General features: G+C 38.7%; 1 protein-coding gene across 1 annotated transcript in view; it reads right to left on the reverse strand.

Moving 5' to 3' along the window:
• Nucleotides 1-2,034: 2,034 nt before the first annotated feature.
• GPR176 (G protein-coupled receptor 176) overlaps nt 2,035-20,155 on the reverse strand; it is a 595,877-nt gene continuing 577,756 nt past the window's right edge. Inside the window, exon 3 of the mRNA XM_044074062.1 lies at nt 2,035-4,420. Within this exon, the coding sequence (XP_043929997.1) occupies nt 3,310-4,420 (1,111 nt within the window). The 3' untranslated portion in view covers nt 2,035-3,309. The remainder of the gene's footprint in view (nt 4,421-20,155) is intronic.

A 20,155-nucleotide genomic window follows, 5' to 3' on the forward strand; every position in this document is an offset into this window, starting at 1 on the left:
AGCACTTATTTTTTTTCTTTCCAGTAAGACAGATACCTCTTGGTACCTAATCTTCATCATCCATGAATCTTCATCATACTTCCTCCATGGGATCTGACAATATACCTGTTTTTTTTTTTCAGATTAACATCGTTAAACATGCCTTTGTGGAAACATTCCTTAAACTGTTTAACTTAAGTTCAGCTATTGGCTTTGCTCCTGATGAGTGTTGCACTGCAGTAGTGGTCTTACAAATCGACCCAGATAATTACAGACCTATCAACTATACAAGCCTCATCTGCAAAGGCATGGAATGTATTAAACAATATCAATAATCTTATTAGACATGACCCCCAACAATTTGGCTTTGTGAAAGGCAGAGCCTGTCAGTGTAATCTGGTAAACATTTTTTTTCAAAAGGGTAATGGAGGCTGTAGATGACAGACATGCAGTGCATGTGGCATATCTTGATGTGATTGAGGCATTTGATACCATTCCTCACGCAGGTGTCAGACAAAAGCTAAGTACATTAAAAATCCACCCATAAGTATGTGGTAAGATAGTGAAATAGCTGAAAGACAGAAGCCACACAATGTAAGTTTCAAGTTCCTCATCAGAAAGTATGAGATTGACTAGTGGTGCCCCTCAGAGCTTGGTGCTGGGACCCTTTCTTTTGGGTATATATTTCTTATATCTCCAAGCAGAGACCCAAGACCTCTCATTGGCAAAGGTAAAGTCTAATAAGATTCTTGATATCATTAATTTAATAAGTTCCATGGCTTTGCGGATAATGCCTGTATGGCTGATAGGTCTGAAATTATTTCCTGTAATGGGCCAATGAGCCAGGCCTAGTGGACATACCTGCTTACCGCCACAAACTGGTCTCAAGAAGCACAACGTGGAAGTGAGAGCTGGGCCAATCTCTGAATGGGATGAGACTGAGACTGATACAACCCACTTATTCCCATAATTGGATAAGACATACCAGCTCCCCCTACAGAGGCAAGTCAGGTGATAGAGATCAGGCCAGACCAGTTTTTGACACAGAATTTCTAACTACCTCCCATTATTGGCTTTGAATCTCTGTAATAGCTGCCTCAGAGTGAGCATGGAGGTTACTCTAAATGCTTCCCCTCATCATGTAGGAGTCTCATAAAGCATTGCAGGCTTGCTGGGCTCACTGCAGTGAGTGAGACACCTATACACCAGTAGGTATCTTCAATGCAGTGTGTCAAAGCCACCTCCCTCTCTAAGGAAGAGTGAGCTGGCAACATTTGCTTATTCTTAGGCTGCCTGTCTGGCTACACCAGCACCTGTGTCAGTAATCGAACACAGCTTGTCAGGGTGATAGTCACTCTTTATCTCTCTGTGCAATGAAAACAGGATTATGGATACCACTGCATTAGTATGGTGTGTACTCCCACCTTCCCTATTGACATGTCATTTTGTGTCTAAGTACAGGGACAGAGTAGATCACTTGCAGGTACAAAGTTTATGTGAATGGTCGATGATCCTATTAGAACCCTACCACAATACCTTTCACATAACACGCTGCAAATATAATTTTTAAAGCTACGGAATGAGAACTTTTGCAACTGTAATATATTGCATCATCCACTGGATCCATCTTCGGTGATGGACTGTTTCATCACAATTCAAAATAAAATGAGGGACCCCCCACCTGCATACTTCCACATGGGGGACAGTGTCCCACTCGCACCCTTCCTAAATATAACAACCTTTGAGTTAGGTCAAGTTTGTAAATTTCAATGAAAAGGCCAATCGCTGAAGTGTCACACACTGAAGTAATAAATAATGCCACTGGGAGGGTGAGTACATATGAATTAATGCCTAGGATATAATTGTATATTCATTAACAAAAAATGTAGAACTACTAAAACATTGACTCTTTACAACAGTCTGTTGTAATGTTATTATATGCAAGAAAAATAAAAAAAGTGTGGTGTCAGACAAAAATGATTCTATAAAAAAGATGAATTTTCCTGGTAGCTTACAAGTTCGTATTAAAGAAAACACAGTCTCCATTTTAAAAAATATTGTCTCCATTTTTAATATAAATTAATAGTGACAAATGATAAGTATTCACATGAATGTAATCACTAAATTAAAAAAAAAAAACATTCTTAAACATTTAATTTCTTGAGTTATAGATAAGAATGGTTTGGAAACAGTTTGAAATATAAAACCCACTGAGCGAAAACAGTTAAAACAGATGATGACAGGACAGTGGTGAACAGGATAGAATAGTCAGGATATGATAGAATATAACAGGTAACTACTGTATCCTACAGATTTGCTGAATGAAATGGCTTAAAGGTCAGGTAAACCCAATAGCCTGTTGGTAAGTTATTTACAGTTCAATGTTTTGTCACAATATCAAACAAATAAATGCATTTCATCTCTCTGCGTTGATTCTATACCTTTCATTAAAATTCTTGCAAGATTTAACATCCATCCATCCACAACCCCTTCTTCTCATTTTTCTTCCAGTATAGTTACATGAGCAGTGCCAATAGAGCATTAACCTACAACATACTACCAAGGTTTTGACCACCACTTCCATCTCATCTGCAAATGTCACAACCCATGGCTTGTTTCCTTTAGGATTTCAGAGTATGCTTATATTTCCCTCCCACCATGTTTTCTGGCTTTATTGCACAACATGAAAGGCTGTCTCATCTTCCCATCTATGGTGGTTGAGTGGAATTTAAAGGTCTGATGACACTTTAATAGAATATTTTCACCATTGTCCTGGGTAACAGTCTGTGTCAATAAATGAGTCTCTTGTACTGTAATAACCCTTTCAAGCTATAACTTGAACAGTAATATCATAGCTAACTGTGCCTTTTTGAATAAAAATTGCAGATCTGTCAGTCATTTAATGGGTCCATCTATAAACAAACCATTTTGTCGTATGAACAACTGTGTAATAAAATAGACAGCAATACTATTACATGCATCCAATAAAGCCCAACAAGCAATATGAAACATTGAAACAATTAACATTTTTGAGAGAAAAGATGCAGTGTGCATTTAATGTGAACTATTACAGAGAAGGAATTAAATACAGTATATACACACATTTATTAGGCTTGTAAAAATTAATACAAATTATTGTTGTTAGATACTTGTAATAAACTTTAACTTAAGGAACACTTTGTTAATCAGAGTGTGTTCAGTTTTGTTTTGTTTCCATATATTGTATGGCGTAGTAAAATTAGCCATTATGGAATCTCAGAGTTAAAAAAAAAGGACCCATAGGATCACATATCTGAAAACAATAAAATTAGTTTCAAGAGTACATTCCATCTATGAGTCTACTTTTGGAAAAATACTAACTTTATTGTTTCTGCTGAGTTTTCGTTCGGCTTTGCCTTTGGTCTGTTTGGTTTGGATTAATTCCTCTGGTGTATTACCTAGTGGTGGTAATAACCTTTTTTTACTGTTCCGAGTCTCTGACAGCCACTGTGGGGGCAACTCAAATGGACCAAAACCAAAATGCATGGCATATTTGTCATTAATCATGTCTGCTTCTGTTGGCATTGCAGGTGCTACCTGAGCAGCAGAGTCTGCAGAGATGGCATGAGGAATAAATTTCTGTACAAGAGTATGCTCTACTTCCAGATTGGTGGCAGTAGGCTCTTTCTGCTGGTATTCCATAGATCCAATGGACTTTGTTTCATCATCATCTTCCTCACTTGGCTTAAAAATCTTCTGCTGACCAATGTGAAACATCTCCAGTAGCTGACTTCCTGAACGGACACTTGGTTCCTGGTTCGCATCCGTTATGCCTCCTGAACTGACAATGTTCCTCCTACTGTATCGTCGATGCAGCTGCACAATTGTCCCTACTAAACATTTTCGCACTGATTTATTGACAATTAAAAATAGCAGTGGGTTGGCTAGCAAGGAAACTTTGGGCACCCAAAGAGCAGTGAGTAGTAAGAACACAGAGATGTCAGATATGTCAAGGATAGTCTGATAGATCACTAAGGTCACGTACGGAACACTACATATGATAAAAACTACAACCATAGAAAGAAGCATAATATGTAGTTCAGCCTCTCGCTGGGACACATATGGGATAGAGATAGTATTCTGTGGAGTCCGCAAAGCAGCTATGATGACCTTTTTCTTCTGGCTTGCACTAAGAGCCCTACGGATAAGGACCATGAAGAGGAATACTGCAGCAACAGGTAGTACGACTGTGGTGGCATTGTAGATGATGACATATACCAGGTGGCCAAGGGAGTAACTCCATCTTTCTGTGCACATGGACATGGCATAGATGTCTGTGACGTTGGTCACTGCAAACACAGGAATGCTTGCCACGATAGCATGAACCCAAATATAAATCACTAGGTCTCGAGACTTGGTTTCCGATATTTTCCTTTCCAAAGGGTACAAAACTGAATAATACCTACAATAAACAGAAAATGCAACATTAAGTACAGCACTTGAATAAAAGAATCCCACAACCCTTTAATTCATGATGTGCCCACAGTGCTGTTTTAAAAAGCATAGTCATAGACCACTATTTTCCCATCTACAATAACATTGAGCACCTTATTATGATTAATAAATCAAATCATATTTTTATCTCATAAATTGATTAAGTATATATTGAATACCAAAGATCTTCCATCTGTGATATACTGAAACGGCACACAGTCACGTGAACATCTCTGACCATGTAAAACTCTTGGGTTATCATATACTGTACAATATGTGAATACCCCCCCCCCCATTTCATTTTATGATGATTCTTAAGGTAATAATGCCATCAGCGTTTTAAAAAAAGTTTAAAGGTACCAAGATGCAAAATGAATGTTACCAAAGGTCAGCAATTTACTGAACTAATGTTAACATAAGAATGTCATAATACTTTGAGACATCTTGTATTATGTGACTGAATACAATACAGATGAGCGCTTGCAGTTGTCTGACTTTTATGTTCACAGAGACAAGATACATGATCTTGAAAGTGTTTTCCTTTTTAAACACTAGGCAGTTATAATAGCAAGAGCGAACTGTCAGTGGATTCATAGCTGCCTTGCAGCCAATGGGAAGACAAGTAAATAGGGATAACAACTCTCTTGTGGGATAATCTTACTGCTCCTGGAGACCACAATTCATGGTAGGTGTGTCACATGTGGCTGGTAGGTTGTTGTAGCTCAAAGACAGTTGTCAAAAGAGTACATATAGTAGCTTTTGACACGAATGTGCATTTGGCCAGAATCTCATCCTATACTAAATCTGAGTTCCGAAACAGATTGCTATACCTCCTGGTCCACATTCAGTCATTTACCAATAAAATTATCCTTTCTGTAGGCCCTTTCAATCCCCGGACAGATTTTAAACATCCTAAGCTCTGTTTGTACTCTCTTGAAATGTGGGCAGATTTTGTGGAAGATGGCTGTTCAATTGTTTTTTTCTTATTGCTGGTTGACTGAGTATCAGTCTATGTAAAGAATACCAAATAAAGATTGCCTAAGTAGAAAAAAATATCTAAGTAGCTTTGTAGCATCTGCCTCTGTTCCAGTCCCTGAATAAACTGTAGGTGTCTGTGAGGCTGACATGCTACAAGTTAGGCTCGCTGACAACATGCTAGTGTGTGTGTGTGTGTGTGTGTGTGTGTGTGTGTGTGTGTGTGTGTGTGTGTGTGTGTGTGTGTGTGTGTGTGTGTGTGTATGTCTGTGTGCCTGTGTGTGTGGCTGAGTAGCCAACCAGGAAAGTGTGCAGTCTATGCCAGTGATGGCAGCATGTTGATATTTTGCACAAATCCAAAATCAGAAGAGGATGATACTCCACAACAAACGAAGCAAAACCAGATGAATGAAAAGACAAGTCCTTTATTCGAATAGACCATGACCTTTATTCGCAGATAGCTTAATAATCCATTTTGCCTCAGCTTTTTCTGTCTTATTGCCAATATTACCAAGTCTTTCAGTCTCTGTTAACTGTCCTATTACTAAAAATCTAAAGGCATGTGTGGTGTCATTTTGTAGTACATGCTTGGCTAGGGCATTCCCTTCATTCTCTCTATGTATAGCATACAAATGCTCTCGTATCCTTTCTCTTAAGGTTCTATTAGTCTTTCCTATATAGAAACAATAACATTTTATGCAGGAAGCTAGATAAATCACATTTCTTGACTTACAATCAGCGTATTCATTAAACTCATATTTAACACCAGTATCTGGATTCATAAAAATATTAGATTTCATTATATATATACACTGGTTGCAAGAGCGACATGCAAATGTACCCTTCCTCTCAGAGGAGATCTTATTTTTAGGCACTCTCTCATAACAAAGCATACGTTTTAAAGATTTAGTATTCTTATAGCTAAAGGATGTTTTTTCACCCACTAAGTCTTTTATACCATCATCTAACTGTAAAATGTTCCAATGTCTCTTAATAATGTTGACAATAGAAGTATTATTATTATTAGTAAAGGGTATCACTAGTCTCCTCTTATCATTATTCCTCACTATAGGTCTCTCATCTATGCTGCCTTGTTTTTTAATAAAAGGACGTCCTAGATGTGTACATTCAAAAGTGTCCAATGAACGCATATCTCTATTGCAATAGCCTCTATGCCTAAAATCACTTTCTATAGTTTTTAATGCATCAGAGAAAACCAAATCATCACTAGTTATATTAGAAAAACGTTTCACTTGATTACTCACAATGTTTCTGTGTATATGGGGGGGGGTGCATGCTACTTCTGTGAAGAATAGCATTCTTCCTACATACCTTCCTAAATACTTCTGTTTCTAGAGTATTGTTTCTTTTCCTCAGTGTCACATCTAAAAAATCAATTGTATTTTGTGAATACATTTCAGTCAACCTAAGAAATGTGGTAGTTCCATTGATATATAGAACAAACTCTTTTAGAAGCTCTAGTGTACCTCCCCAAATTAAAAAAAGGTCATCAACAAAACGTTTGTAATATCTTATAGAAGTGGAGTAAACCAAATGTTCTAAAACATACGTATTCTCCCAGTATGCTAACACAAGGTTAGCATAAGAGTTTGCACAAGATGTGCCCATAGCTACTCCTTTAATTTGAAGGAAGTATTCATTATTAAAGGTAAAAACATTGTGACAAAGAACCATTTCTAACAGCATTGTGAGTTTAATAACTTGGTTGTTGCTAAGTCCTTTGTTTAACAAATATAACCTTAAGAAATCTATCCCTACATCATTGGGTATGCAGGTGAAAAGAGAAACAACGTCTAGTGTTACCATATAATCTGTAGTTTCTAGAATATTGTTCTCATTGAAAGGTGCTAGTGTTTCTAAGAACTGTTTCATATCACGTAATATAGATCTAGTAGATTCCACAACTGGTCTCAAGTTTTTTTCTAGAAAAATAGACATTGTCTCAGTTAACCAGCCTCTGCCAGATACTATTGGTCTAAGCGGAGGATTATGTGTGGTCTTGTGTACCATAGGTAAACCTCTAATTACTGGTATCACAGGTTTTTCTATCAAAAAATATTTGTAAAGTTCTTCATCAATAATCCCACACATCAACATGTGATATAAATCTGCATGCACTGTTTTTATTAACTTATCTAGATCTGACATGCTCAGTCTCTTATAAGTAGTAGTGTCTGAGAGCATTTCTAACATAGTATCATGGTAGTAGCCGGTATCTAGAAGTACTGTAGCTCCCCCTTTATCAGCTTGTCGAATGACTATACTAGTATTGTTCTTTAAATCATGAAGGGCTAACTTCTCTTCCTTGGTGATATTGTAAAAATCAAGTTTTATATTGTCAGATTCAAAAAACTTCAACAAATCATCACTGCAAGCTCTTTCAAAACTTTCCAATAAACGATGTACAGCAGGCATATAAGTAGAAGGTTTTTTAAAAGACATAACATCAGTATTAAAAACATTGTTACCAAACTGTAAACCAAGTGCAATATTTCTAACAAAACATTTTATATCAACAATTAAATCACTTACATCAGTCCCCTGAGAGGGAATGAAGGACAAACCCTTGTTCAAAATCTTTCTTTCATTGTCCATAAGCATGTGACTGGAAAGATTAATAATCAAGTCCTGGTTACAGTTTTGAGAGTTTTTTTATGAAGTTCTAACTGGCCTCCTGATATCTTCCTTTTCCTGGTTGTTTGTGGACTCCAATTGCGCCTCATCTCCTGTCGAAAAAGGAGTGGAAAACGAAGAGAAGTGTCATTAGATTCAGCTGAAACAGTTCCACTTGCTGACATAGGAGTTTTTCTTCTCACTACAGGTGCTGACATGGTGGTTGTATTTAAAACATCAGAGTTCACTGTATTCACACTGGAGCATTGTTCACTGACTGCTGCTTCTACCTGAGAAGAGGAAGCAGGCATGGAAGGAGTAGGAGCAGATAAAGTGTTACGCTCAGAGAAAGGCATTTCAATGTTAGTACGCGTCGCAGCATATGTTGTCCTGGTGGATTCTCTCGGCCAGGAGAAGACGTTCCCCCTCGAGAAATCCATACAGTCTCTTTCTAATTTCTTCTTTTTTGCCAATAATAACTTATTATCTAGCGCTTGCATTGTAGTCGCTATATCAGAAAGAAAATCTTCTTTCTGTGTGTAGGTAAGGTCTGCAGTCAGTTTTTCTTCTAAAGCTATAGCTTCTTGCTGAAGTTACAACTCTATTAAGGTATATTGTTCAATAAGTAGTCTCATGTAGGCATAGCTCGTATCTAAATTAAGTTGCTGCCACTTAGACAAAAGTTCAGGATAGGCAGAGCCAAAAGTAGGCATTTTTAACAAACGAAGACCTCTAGGGACAACTTTAAAATTAATGCATGCCTCCATATGTCTTTTTTGCCACTGGGCATTCTTAATTTTACTGAGGTTGTCCTCGAGCTTTCTCATTGTTTGTAAAACATCTACATGCCAATCAGTATCTCTGTGTGTAGAGGCTGCTTTTGCTAATTCAGCATAAGACAGTTTTAAAAGTGGATTAATACCTTCTGTGAAGATTTCTGTAAGACCCAAAGATCTGGATTCAAGTAACACATTGCTGGTTTCTTCTGTCATGTCCCTTCAGTGAACAAAGTAGCAAAGTTCAGCAAGAAAAAAACACTGTCAGGGTAAGGTATCACCTCCCAAAAAAAGCACAAATCCAAAATTAGAAGAGGATGATACTCCACAACAAACGAAGCAAAACCAGATGAATGAAAAGACAAGTCCTTTATTCGAACAGACCATGACCTTTATTCGCAGATAGCTTAATAATCCATTTTGCCTCAGCTTTTTATGTCTTATTGCCAATATTACCAAGTCTTTCAGTCTCTGTTAACTGTCCTATTACTAAAAATCTAAAGGCATGTGTGGTGCCATTTTGTAGTACATGCTTGGCTAGGGCATTCCCTTCATTCTCTCTATGTATAGCATACAAATACTCTCGTATCCTTTCTCTTAAGGTTCTATTAGTCTTTCCTATATAGAAACAATAACATTTTATGCAGGAAGCTAGATAAATCACATTTCTTGACTTACAATCAGCGTATTCATTAAACTCATATTTAACACCAGTATCTGGATGCATAAAAACATTAGATTTCATTATATATATATATATATATATCTATACACTGGTTGCAAGAGCGACATGCAAATGTACCCTTCCTCTCAGAGGAGATCTTATTTTTAGGCACTCTCTCATAACAAAGCATACGTTTTAAAGATTTAGTATTCTTATAGCTAAAGGATGGTTTTTCGCCCACTAAGTCTTTTATACCATCATCTAACTGTAAAATGTTCCAATGTCTCTTAATAATGTTGACAATAGAAGTATTATTATTAGTAAAGGGTATCACTAGTCTCCTCTTATCATTATTCCTCACTATAGGTCTCTCATCTATGCTGCCTTGCTGATGTTGATATTTTGGCCTAGCCGAACAGTCAATTTCATGAATTTCTTCACCAGAGAGCCCCTGAGTAATGTTGCCTGCAAAATATCTTCACTGGCAGTGCAGTCACAGTGGCTACATGGTGACACCATGTACCGCTGGGAGTTTACAGACTTCAGCACCACACAGCATGAATTATAATTTTTATTTAAAAGAAAAACACAGTAAAACTTTACTCTAAATGGATTTGGTATGCTTGTCTGGCATTTGTCTTTGATGTAACTGAATCACAAAGATATAGCAATACCTTTCATCCAGAGGAAAACATTGCTGTACTCTCTAGTTTTTATATCCTTGAATGTTAATCTGCACCACATACTGTTATTCAGACAATACATGCACTGATGCAAGGAACAGAGTACTGTTATACTAAAATGTGCTTTTTATTTTCTTCTTGTTCTTTATAGAATTTCTGATAATTATCTATGAAAAACATTCACTTGGTGTTGGATAACCATTTGTGCAAATTTTAATGCACAGCTAATTTCAATTAATTTGTCTTTATTCCACTTTAAACATACTTTCCTGAGAATTGATGCCCTGGGAATAAACTGCATCAGTTGGAAATAGAATGAATATAATTAAGAAAACTGTAGCCAACACAGCAGGGAGAAGAGCAGGATCCCGAGGGTGATTTTTGAACTGTTTTGCACTATGTTCATTAATTTCTATTATCAGCATTGCCTTCATGAGGAAAACATTTCATTGTACAAGCTTTATCCATCTGAACTATAATAGTTTGTAATCCTGTAACAGTAAATAATTCATACTGTCTTGAGTGCAGAGAAAATAGTCCATTTTTTGCCTACTTTTGTTATGTAATTGTTTTTTTTGCCATGGCTGAATCATATTTTTAGCCATATTTATTTTGCTGGGTTACCTATGTGGAAACTGAGGCTGAGAAAATACATGCTGAAAAAACAAGCCTCTGAAAAGGGGATGCAGGCAGTAATGACACATCTGTAGTGGCAGTTCAAAAAGGAAGCACAAAGGGAGTGCAAGAAAAGAATATTATAAACCCTGTTCTTAGAGCAGGATATTGCCATCTGACCTGAGACCAGCTAGTGTTTCAAAGAGGAGGCTCGATTATAGTCTACAAAATATTCAAGGACAGCTAGTTATTTGTTTATCTTAGTTAAAGGATGACATTACAAGGATCTAAATGTAAGCATAGTTTGAAGAGTTTACAAAACTGATTGGTTATCATACAATCAGCATGCAATTCCACACATCAAAACAAAAGTAAACAAAACAAAAACAGTCTCTAGGATTCAGAAGGAACGCATTAAGCAAGCATATGCTGGAGCAGCCAAAAGCTGCACTTTACACAGTTCTGTAAAATGTGATTCTGAGGCAGGTTTAACTGCAATGAGGAAGACTTTCTACAGCTAATTTGCAAGTCTCTGAATCAGTTGCAATTACCACCAGTGCTACTTAGCACTTTTTGGTGTAAGTAACTGCAACTGATAACCCATGCATTGTGGTAGGATAGGGACTTCCCACATTCACTCTTCCATACACGTAGACATTAAAATACACAGACACAAACACACGGCACACACACACACACACACACACACACACACACACACACACACACACACACGCACGCACGCACGCACGCACGCACACACACACACACACACACACACACACACACACACACACACACACACACAGCAAACAATGTGAAACCTCTCCACTCCAATACAAATGCAGTCACACACACTTACCCATTCACTTATACACAAAAAAACACCTACACTATTGATTCCCTAACGATGTTGATTCCCAAATGATGTTAACATACTGCAAGCGGGTCTCACAGCAACTAAGGACTGGTGCCAAAGTCATGGCCTCAAGCTAAATGCACAAAAATGTATCATCATACCATTCGGCAGAAACACGGCCCCTGCTGATTATCACATCGACGGTAACCCCCTAAACACACAACCTGTGGTGAGGGACCTGGGGACTCAGGTTGATAAGAATCTCACATTCAACCATCATGTAGTGGCAGTGGCCTTTTACTTGGTTCATCACATAAGTACAAAGATTGCATTCAGAAAAAAAGGAGGGTATCTATACTTCTCCCTCATTAGACCAATAATGCCCTGTTTGGTATGCACCTCTTCAAACATCTTCACCAACTGGAAAGTCCACAGAAATACCTCGCAAAGAGAATCCATGGCCTCCAATACCTGTCCTATGTGGACAGACTCAAATCACTATCACTCTACTCGGCATCATACAGATTGATCATAGGTGATTTGTGTCTCGCCTACAAGGCAATCTTGGAACCTGCCCTACTAGAGATGCTCCATATCCATAAGTCTAACTCCTCACACATTACCTGCTTGAAAGGACTGAATCTAATATGTGGCATCAACAAAACCTGAAGAGTACCTTGCTGACCCTCTTCAGGCGCAACTTTGATGAGTGGATGGGAAACCATACATTTTTTTCTAGGGGTTCACCTGTGGCCCTCATTGGCAGGGGCGACAAGTGCTGACTGAGGTTTCTTTTTGGGGATAAACTCTTGACTAGGCTTTTAAGGGCCCCAGGGCCATTAGCCTAGTAACCTCCTATGAGCCTATGAACTTACCCTCCCTACTGTGACCACACAGGCAAACACACACACACACACACACACACACACACACACACACACACACACACACACACACACACTCTCTCTCATTGGAGACAACTCATGCCCTTGCAGAGATGGACGCATATTGCCACACACACCATCACAGTTGCATATCCTACATATCCACTTCATCTTACCTAACCTGACCATGCTAATTCACGCAGCCGAGTGATCCTCTGAATTGCTTGGCTGCATAACTCCCTTCTTCTTGCAGGCATTTCTGAGGGAGATCGCATGGCTAATTAGCATTAGTCATTCCCCTGGAATGACTCACAAACAGTGTAGAATCACTATTTTGGGGTTGTTGCTGAATCAGAGTGGGCATCTGCAAGTGGTTGGTCATTCAAGTTAAGGCTTATTACTCACAGTGACCCTTTCTGAATCCTAGGGAGTAGACACAGAAAAAAAGAAACATCAAAATAAATTGAAAACTTGCAACTTAAAACATTTTTGTAGGTGGCAAACCCCCTGCACACCTCATGTAGGGGTGCTTTGCCCTGCATAACCACTTACTTATATAGTTTCACTTTGAGATCAGACAAGCTCAGAGGAAGAGAAACGTGCACTTTAAAGTGTATTTTTGGCTCTTTCCCTTTCTCTGACTGACAGGAATCTTTGAGATATCAGCAGTAATATTGCAAATCCATTCTCAGGAACTGCAGGCAAAATCCTAATTGAGCAAACACAATTCATAAAAAAAATATTGACCCAGTAGTTTATGAGGAAGTCACCTGAAGAGATTACATGACAAATGGGAAAAATAAGCTACCGGTTAAGAATAATTTGCAATTCTTCCAGTATGAAGGGAACTGGGACTTTGGTAAATCAGGTGATTGGGTCAGCACTACCTGAAGAACCAGGTGCTCACACTGAGGTGATCATCTCTCCACAATGCTCAACCAAAATAACCTTTGAAAAGGTCAGGATTTAGAGGTCCTTAAACCAAACTTATCGCTGCCACCAAGGGTTAAAGAAAATGAGTAATGTGTAATCTAAGTTGGATGTGTCAGTAGCTGAAGGGGTCAGTAAAAAAAGAGGGAAAGCATAACAAAAAATTCCTGCACAGTTTCTTGAGTGGGTACCCTTTCTTATTCCTTATAGGAGGGAGAAGGACTTTGGTTGCATGGCACATTCTTGCACTATAAATAGGTCAGTGTCAGAAGTGTCTGTATTCCAGAAAACTACCTATGCACTCTTCTAAGCCAGCTAGAACTTAAGGAGTGGGTTTCAACTGTGCATTAGTATGCCTACCAAAATACTTAATTGTACATGGAATATGGGCCAATACAAAAAAGGCAGCTGATTGGATTACACTACCATCTAATGTAGACACATTTGTCACTATTTTGGCACAGCTCATTAGCCAAAATAATATTAATAATAATAATAATAATAATAATAATAATAATAATAATAATCATAATAATAATCATAATCATAATGACAACAACAACAATGCATTCCATTTGTTAACCATGTAGATCCACTGGACACAGACTCTTTTCTGGGGTGACCCAAGAGCAATGTCTGGTTAAGTGACACAGTAGGCAAAATGAGGACTGAGGAAACCAAACCCTGTACCTCAAACCCTTAACTTATGTGCCACCTGCCAGACTAGTGAAAAGAAACCAACAAAATTGGAAATGACTTTGAGGTCATTTTTTCTGAGGTAGCTTTTGCTTTGCCATGCTCCTGAACTCTGTACTATATGTTTTAAATCCAAACAGCTTCAAATTACGGAAAAATAGGAATGATGCTATGAATTTATTTTTATACAAGGCATGAACATTTTAGTTTTGTTGCAAATGATGTGACCAGTGCCCTGGAAAACAGCTTGAGTTTTATTTATTTAATTTATTTATCTATTGACTGATTGCAATTTGGTAACTGGATTAATGGACTGGTCAGTTGACCCTTTCAGCTGCAACCCAGGCTCACAATAGCAATAAATAATATGAACAGCAGCAGTCAGCAACATAATAGTGCCACACATTTCAGATAATTATGACTAGCTGACAAAGGCTGGCAGCAAAACAAAGCACATGAAATTATTGACGAATAATGGCACTGAGTCATTATTAAATGAAGGTTTATATGCGTTATTTACAATAATACATGTAATTATATCGTTTCCATACACTAGCTGATATTTACTTCTGTACATGGACTGTCTTCTTGTAGAGGTGATAAGGTTAAGTTCTGTCTTGCATGTTTAAATATTACACTATGGCTTGTTTACTGAACCTTACCAGCAGGGGTGTGGAGTTCTAAACTGCCTCCAGAGTATGTGAAGCAGAAAAACTGCTTTTAGTACTAAGAGACCAGTATAGAGAAGTCTGTTGACCAGACTGCATTGACTTTGCATCTGGAAATAATATATCCTGTCAGGACTTCTTGCCCTAACAAACATTTACCCATCTTGAGAGATTTATAACAGAAGAGGAGAACAAAATGAAAACCCCTATTTCTACAGTATAGGCCAAGGTACAGTATCCTAAGAAATGGTAGGAGGGCTCCAATACTAGGAGCAGATTAGGAAGGGAAAGATGAATCTGCAGCTATTGGCAGCATATGGTTACACACAGGTCATCCTTGTGGAGATGACCAAAGACTGCAACCATCACCACTGCCAGGGGCCCAAATAAGTATAACAGAAGGCAGGCTTGGAATGTCCTCTGGGCAGTGATCTAGCATACAAGCTCTATGAGATCCTGCGTACCATCTGATGGCAGAAATACATGGAAATGCACTTCATCCAGCACCATCCATGTTGTAGTAATGTGCTATACTGGATGTGAAGGCAACTTATAGTTGATTGGGACTCCAAGTAACTCTTGGCATGGGAACAGCTCACCTAAATCTGACACCATGAGCAGCTCAGTGGAGACCACCTTCAACCAGTCATTCAGACAATAGAAAAAGGATGCCCAACTTCTACAGGGCCTCTGCTATTATGACAATCTTCTTGATGCATGTCCTGGAAGCACACGAATAGCCAAAAGGCAGCAATTTGTAATGAAAATGTTGCACTCCCAATATAAATCCCAGAAATAACATGCATATTTCTTAATGCTCACTTTCCACTTCACAAGGGTGGACCATGAGCTGACCTTAGAAAACACAGACCTATTAGTCTGACTAGTCTAATATGTAAAGCCATGGAATGAATCGTCATGTAAATGATCAACAAAGACAAAGGCAACCTTCAGACACTGGACCCAACTCTAATTGACTTTGTCAAGGGAAGGTCATGCCTACTACATCTGGTGGACTTCTTTAATAAGGCCACCAAGGCAACAGATGAGGAGAAAATGGTTCATACTGTCTACCTGGACTTGACTAATGCAATCAGTACAATATCCCACTTGAGTATAGTTGACAAACTCACTGACCTGGCATAAACCCCTACATAACTTGCTGGATTTCCAGTTGGCTCCCAGGCAGGACCTAGGAAGCCATCATTGGTGATATCACCTCCACTAAGAAACCAGGCACCAATGCGGTACCTCATATCTCTGTCCTGGGACCTCTCCAATTTAGCAACTACTTCTCAGAGGTAAAGGCTAATGTCAAGGTCCTTTGGCTGACCAAGATCACAGATGACTGCAAACTGAGAGTGGTCATAGATTCCTCCATGACACAAATATCTTACAAAAAGGTTTAACACAGACAAATGACTGGTGCCAAAGTCATGGATTAAAACTCAATAACAAGAAATGTATTATAGTACCTTTTGGGAAAACTGCCACTCATGCTAATTACTCCATCAATAAGACACCCCTAAGAGTTGACCCGGTATCAGGGATCTGGGAACATATGCAGATAGTGATTTTGCCTTTGACCAACATGTGGCCAAGGTAATAAGAAAATCATTCTATGATACCCAACTTATGGGTAAGGTCATGTCATCCAGGTCCAAGAAAGTCATAGTGCCACTTTATTCAGCCCTTATCAGATCCATAATTGAGTATAATGCCACCTTTGGTATATATCTGACCAGACATAAGCAACAGTTGGAATGCCTTCAAAGATTCCTTATCAGGAAAATCCAGGGTATAAACAGCTTGATTGCCATATATGGATTGCCTTAAAGCTTTATCTCTATATTCTGTCACCTACAGGTTACTGAGAGGTGATCTATGCCTGTATATGTGGCATCCTCAGATCCAGCTCTGATGGACCTGTTGCACATCCGCAAAATGAACAGCATCAGCATCAGAATCCAAGGATTTAAATTTTGCTTGTGACATAAATAAGACATGTTGGTGAGACAGATATGTGTCTCAGAGGATCCCCATGCTCTGGAACAGGCTCCTCATTCATGTGAAGTAGAGTTCATCTCTAACCCTATTTAAGCGTAAACTTGACCAATGGATGGGAAATCGGAAATTCAGCCTAAGTGCATCTGCCGTGTCTCTGATAGACAGGGGAAAATAGTAATGCCCAAGCTAACATACCTCCCATAACCTCTAGAATGCCTTTCTAATAAGTGCTCATGACACATAGGGACACAATTGGGTTGGATTGCACAGCTAGGCTCATAAAGGTCCTGGTGATCATTCACCTAGTATATACCTATGAACCTACGAACCTTATGCTGCAAAATCTTCGGGACTGGGAACAAAGGGGAATATGACTACTTTTCTTTTATCCATGGAGAATCCTGTACACAATCTTTCCATTTGAGAAGGATTGGGACTGCACCAATAACTGCCACAAAACCTTCTGGTTTGCTAGATAAGCAAAGAGTTGGAGACAACTGAGTGGCTTCAGAACATTGTCTTTTCTTGTGATGTTCCGGACCAACATTTTACAGCTAGGGCAAACTTGCACAGCTGCTCTCAAAGTTAGGCAATTATTGATAAAACAATCAAGGATGTATACTGGGTCGACTGCTCAACATATTCATAAATAATATGCACAAAATAGTAACAAATGTATCTGTGGTATAATATGCACATGTTTCTACACTAATATGCACAACTAAACCCTTATCCAATTGCAGCCTATCACTCAACATTCCTTTACAATGTGAAAAACGGATTACAGAATCAAACTTACTGCTAAATGCCAAAAAAATAAAAAAAAATGATACCACGCAACAAAACAGCACACAATTTTAAATCATCTACCTAAACGATACAGTAATAGAAACAAATAATTTAAATCAAACTGCTAGGTGTACTTCATAGGATCATAGGAGGTTACTAGGCTATTGGCCCTGAGGCCCTTATAAGCCTAGCCAAGAGTTTAGCCCATGTTTAGACAAAGCAGCACCTGATGCTCCTGTCCAGCAGGGACATGGGTGGAATCCCAGGGGTATATTTTCTGTTTAAAATCCAGTTATTCAAGTTGCACTTAAAAGGGGTAAAGAGGTACTCTTCTTGATGTGGTTTGGGAGTCTATTCCATATGTCGGGGAGTCTCTGGGACACAAATATATCCCTCTAACAAGTTTTGTTGATGTCACAGACCAGGTTGAGGCTGTGCATGTGGGTTACTCGAGTGGAGCTTGACTTTTGGATATGCAATAGTCCCATCAAGATGGGGTCTGTGATCACCTTGTATGCCAGACAGAGGTCATCTCTGAGGAGTCACTATGAAGATGAGTAGAGGGATAGGGATTTTAGCCTATTTGTGTATGGTAGATGTTTGAGGCCCTGGATTCTCCTGGTGAGGAACCTCTGTGGTCTTTCCAGCTGCTGCATGTGCTTTGTGAGGTACATGCCAAAAGGGGCATTGTACTCAATAATGGGCCTTATAAGGGAAGAATACAGGGATGTTATGACCTCCTTGTCCCTGGATGAGATACCCTTACTTATGAGGTGGGCCATGAAGAAGGCTTTCCGTACAATGGAAGCAACATGGTGGTCAAAAGTCAGGTTGCTATCAACCTGGGTGCCCAAATCCCTCATGACTGATTAAGTGCTTAGGACATTGTTATTAATGTGATCATTTGTAATGGGGACATCACTCTCACCAAAGGGGATGATGATGCATTTTTTGGTATTCAGCTTGAGGCCATGTTTCTGGCACCAGTTATTTGTCTGAGTGAGACCCTCTTGGATGATGTCCACATCACTAGGGGAATTGATGACAGCACCCAGCTTGCAGTCATCTGCAAACTTGGTCAGCCATAGCCCACTGGTTTTGGCCTGCACCTCAAAAAAGTATATCCTAAATAACAGAGGCCCCAAGACTAAACCCTGGGATATGCTGCTTGTTACAGGTGTACTGCTTGAGGTGGCTTCTCCTATTTTGACTATGTGGGTTCTATAAGTGAACCAGTTTGCTACCCATCTGGTAACATATGGATTGATGCCTAATTGAGAGAGTGTATCTATTATGTCGAGTGGGGAATAGTGTTAAAGGCTTTGGCCTGGTCAAAGGAGGCGGTGTGTGCCGTCTTCCCCTTGCCCATGGAATAAATATAACATGAGCTTCTAACTTATCAATCATGACCGAAAATTTAGCCATCAAATCAATTATGTCATGCCTAAAAAAAAATACACAGGCATGCTATGGAATGCTATGGATATCTAAACCATATTTAACTGAACACTGTGCTGGTAACAAACAGTTCTACTTCTTCTTCCTACTCTCCTGTCTGCCTCAACTGTACAGGATAATATCCCAAAAATACAACTTCTCAAACTCAAACAAACTTACAGTATGACTGCTATTTGCAACAAAGCATCCTTACAAAACACACCACTTTAAAATACCATAAGAAAACAAACTGGCTAGAAGTGACAAACACTATAGCATACCTTTCTGGTCTGAAGATGCCCAGCACAATATTGGAGAAGAGAAGAGGCCATGCGTAAGCAGTGCAAGAGTTTATGAAGTGGATAGATTAGAGACGGAAGTGTGTCTGTCTGCTTAGATGCTCATAGATAAAAGTAAAGTCCAAGTCTGCAAATAACTGTACATAATTAGATGTTTGAATGCAATCAAGGTAAACATGAACTGGCTAAGGATGAGATGACAAGAATAGACATTGCTAGTTTGGGAATTATAGTCCTAAAATGGACAGGAATGGGTCATCTTACGTCAAGTAATCATCAGATCTTTTACTGTGGTCAAGAATGTTACAGAAGAAACTGAGCAGCTCTCATAGTAAAAGGGTGTCAAAATCAATGCTTGATTATAACCTAAAATGTTAGAATGATCTAAATCAGTCTATAAAGTAAGCTGTTAAACATTATAGTGATGCACATTTATGTTCCAACTACAGATGCTGAAGAGGAGGAAGCTGAATATATTTTTTTTTGATGATCTGGGGAAACATTTTGAACACCAGAAAAGATATTATATTTATCATAAGAGATTGAAATGTTAACATTGGAAGTCAAAGTACATCTGAAATGATAGGCAGGTTTGGCCTTGGAGTACAAAATGAAGCAGAGCATAGACTAGTAAAATTCTGTCAAGATAATTCATTAGTGATAGCAAACATCATAAACTGTCCAAGAGACAACTATACAAATGGCTGTCAGCAGCTGGTCAGTGCAAAATCAGACTGTCTACGCACCATAAAGACAGAGGTGGAAGAGTTCTATGCAGATAGCAAAA

The sequence above is a fragment of the Protopterus annectens genome, chromosome 6.part0, assembly GCF_019279795.1.
Source record: "Protopterus annectens isolate FY-2018-M chromosome 6.part0, PAN1.0, whole genome shotgun sequence".
Lineage (NCBI taxonomy): Eukaryota > Metazoa > Chordata > Ceratodontiformes > Protopteridae > Protopterus > Protopterus annectens.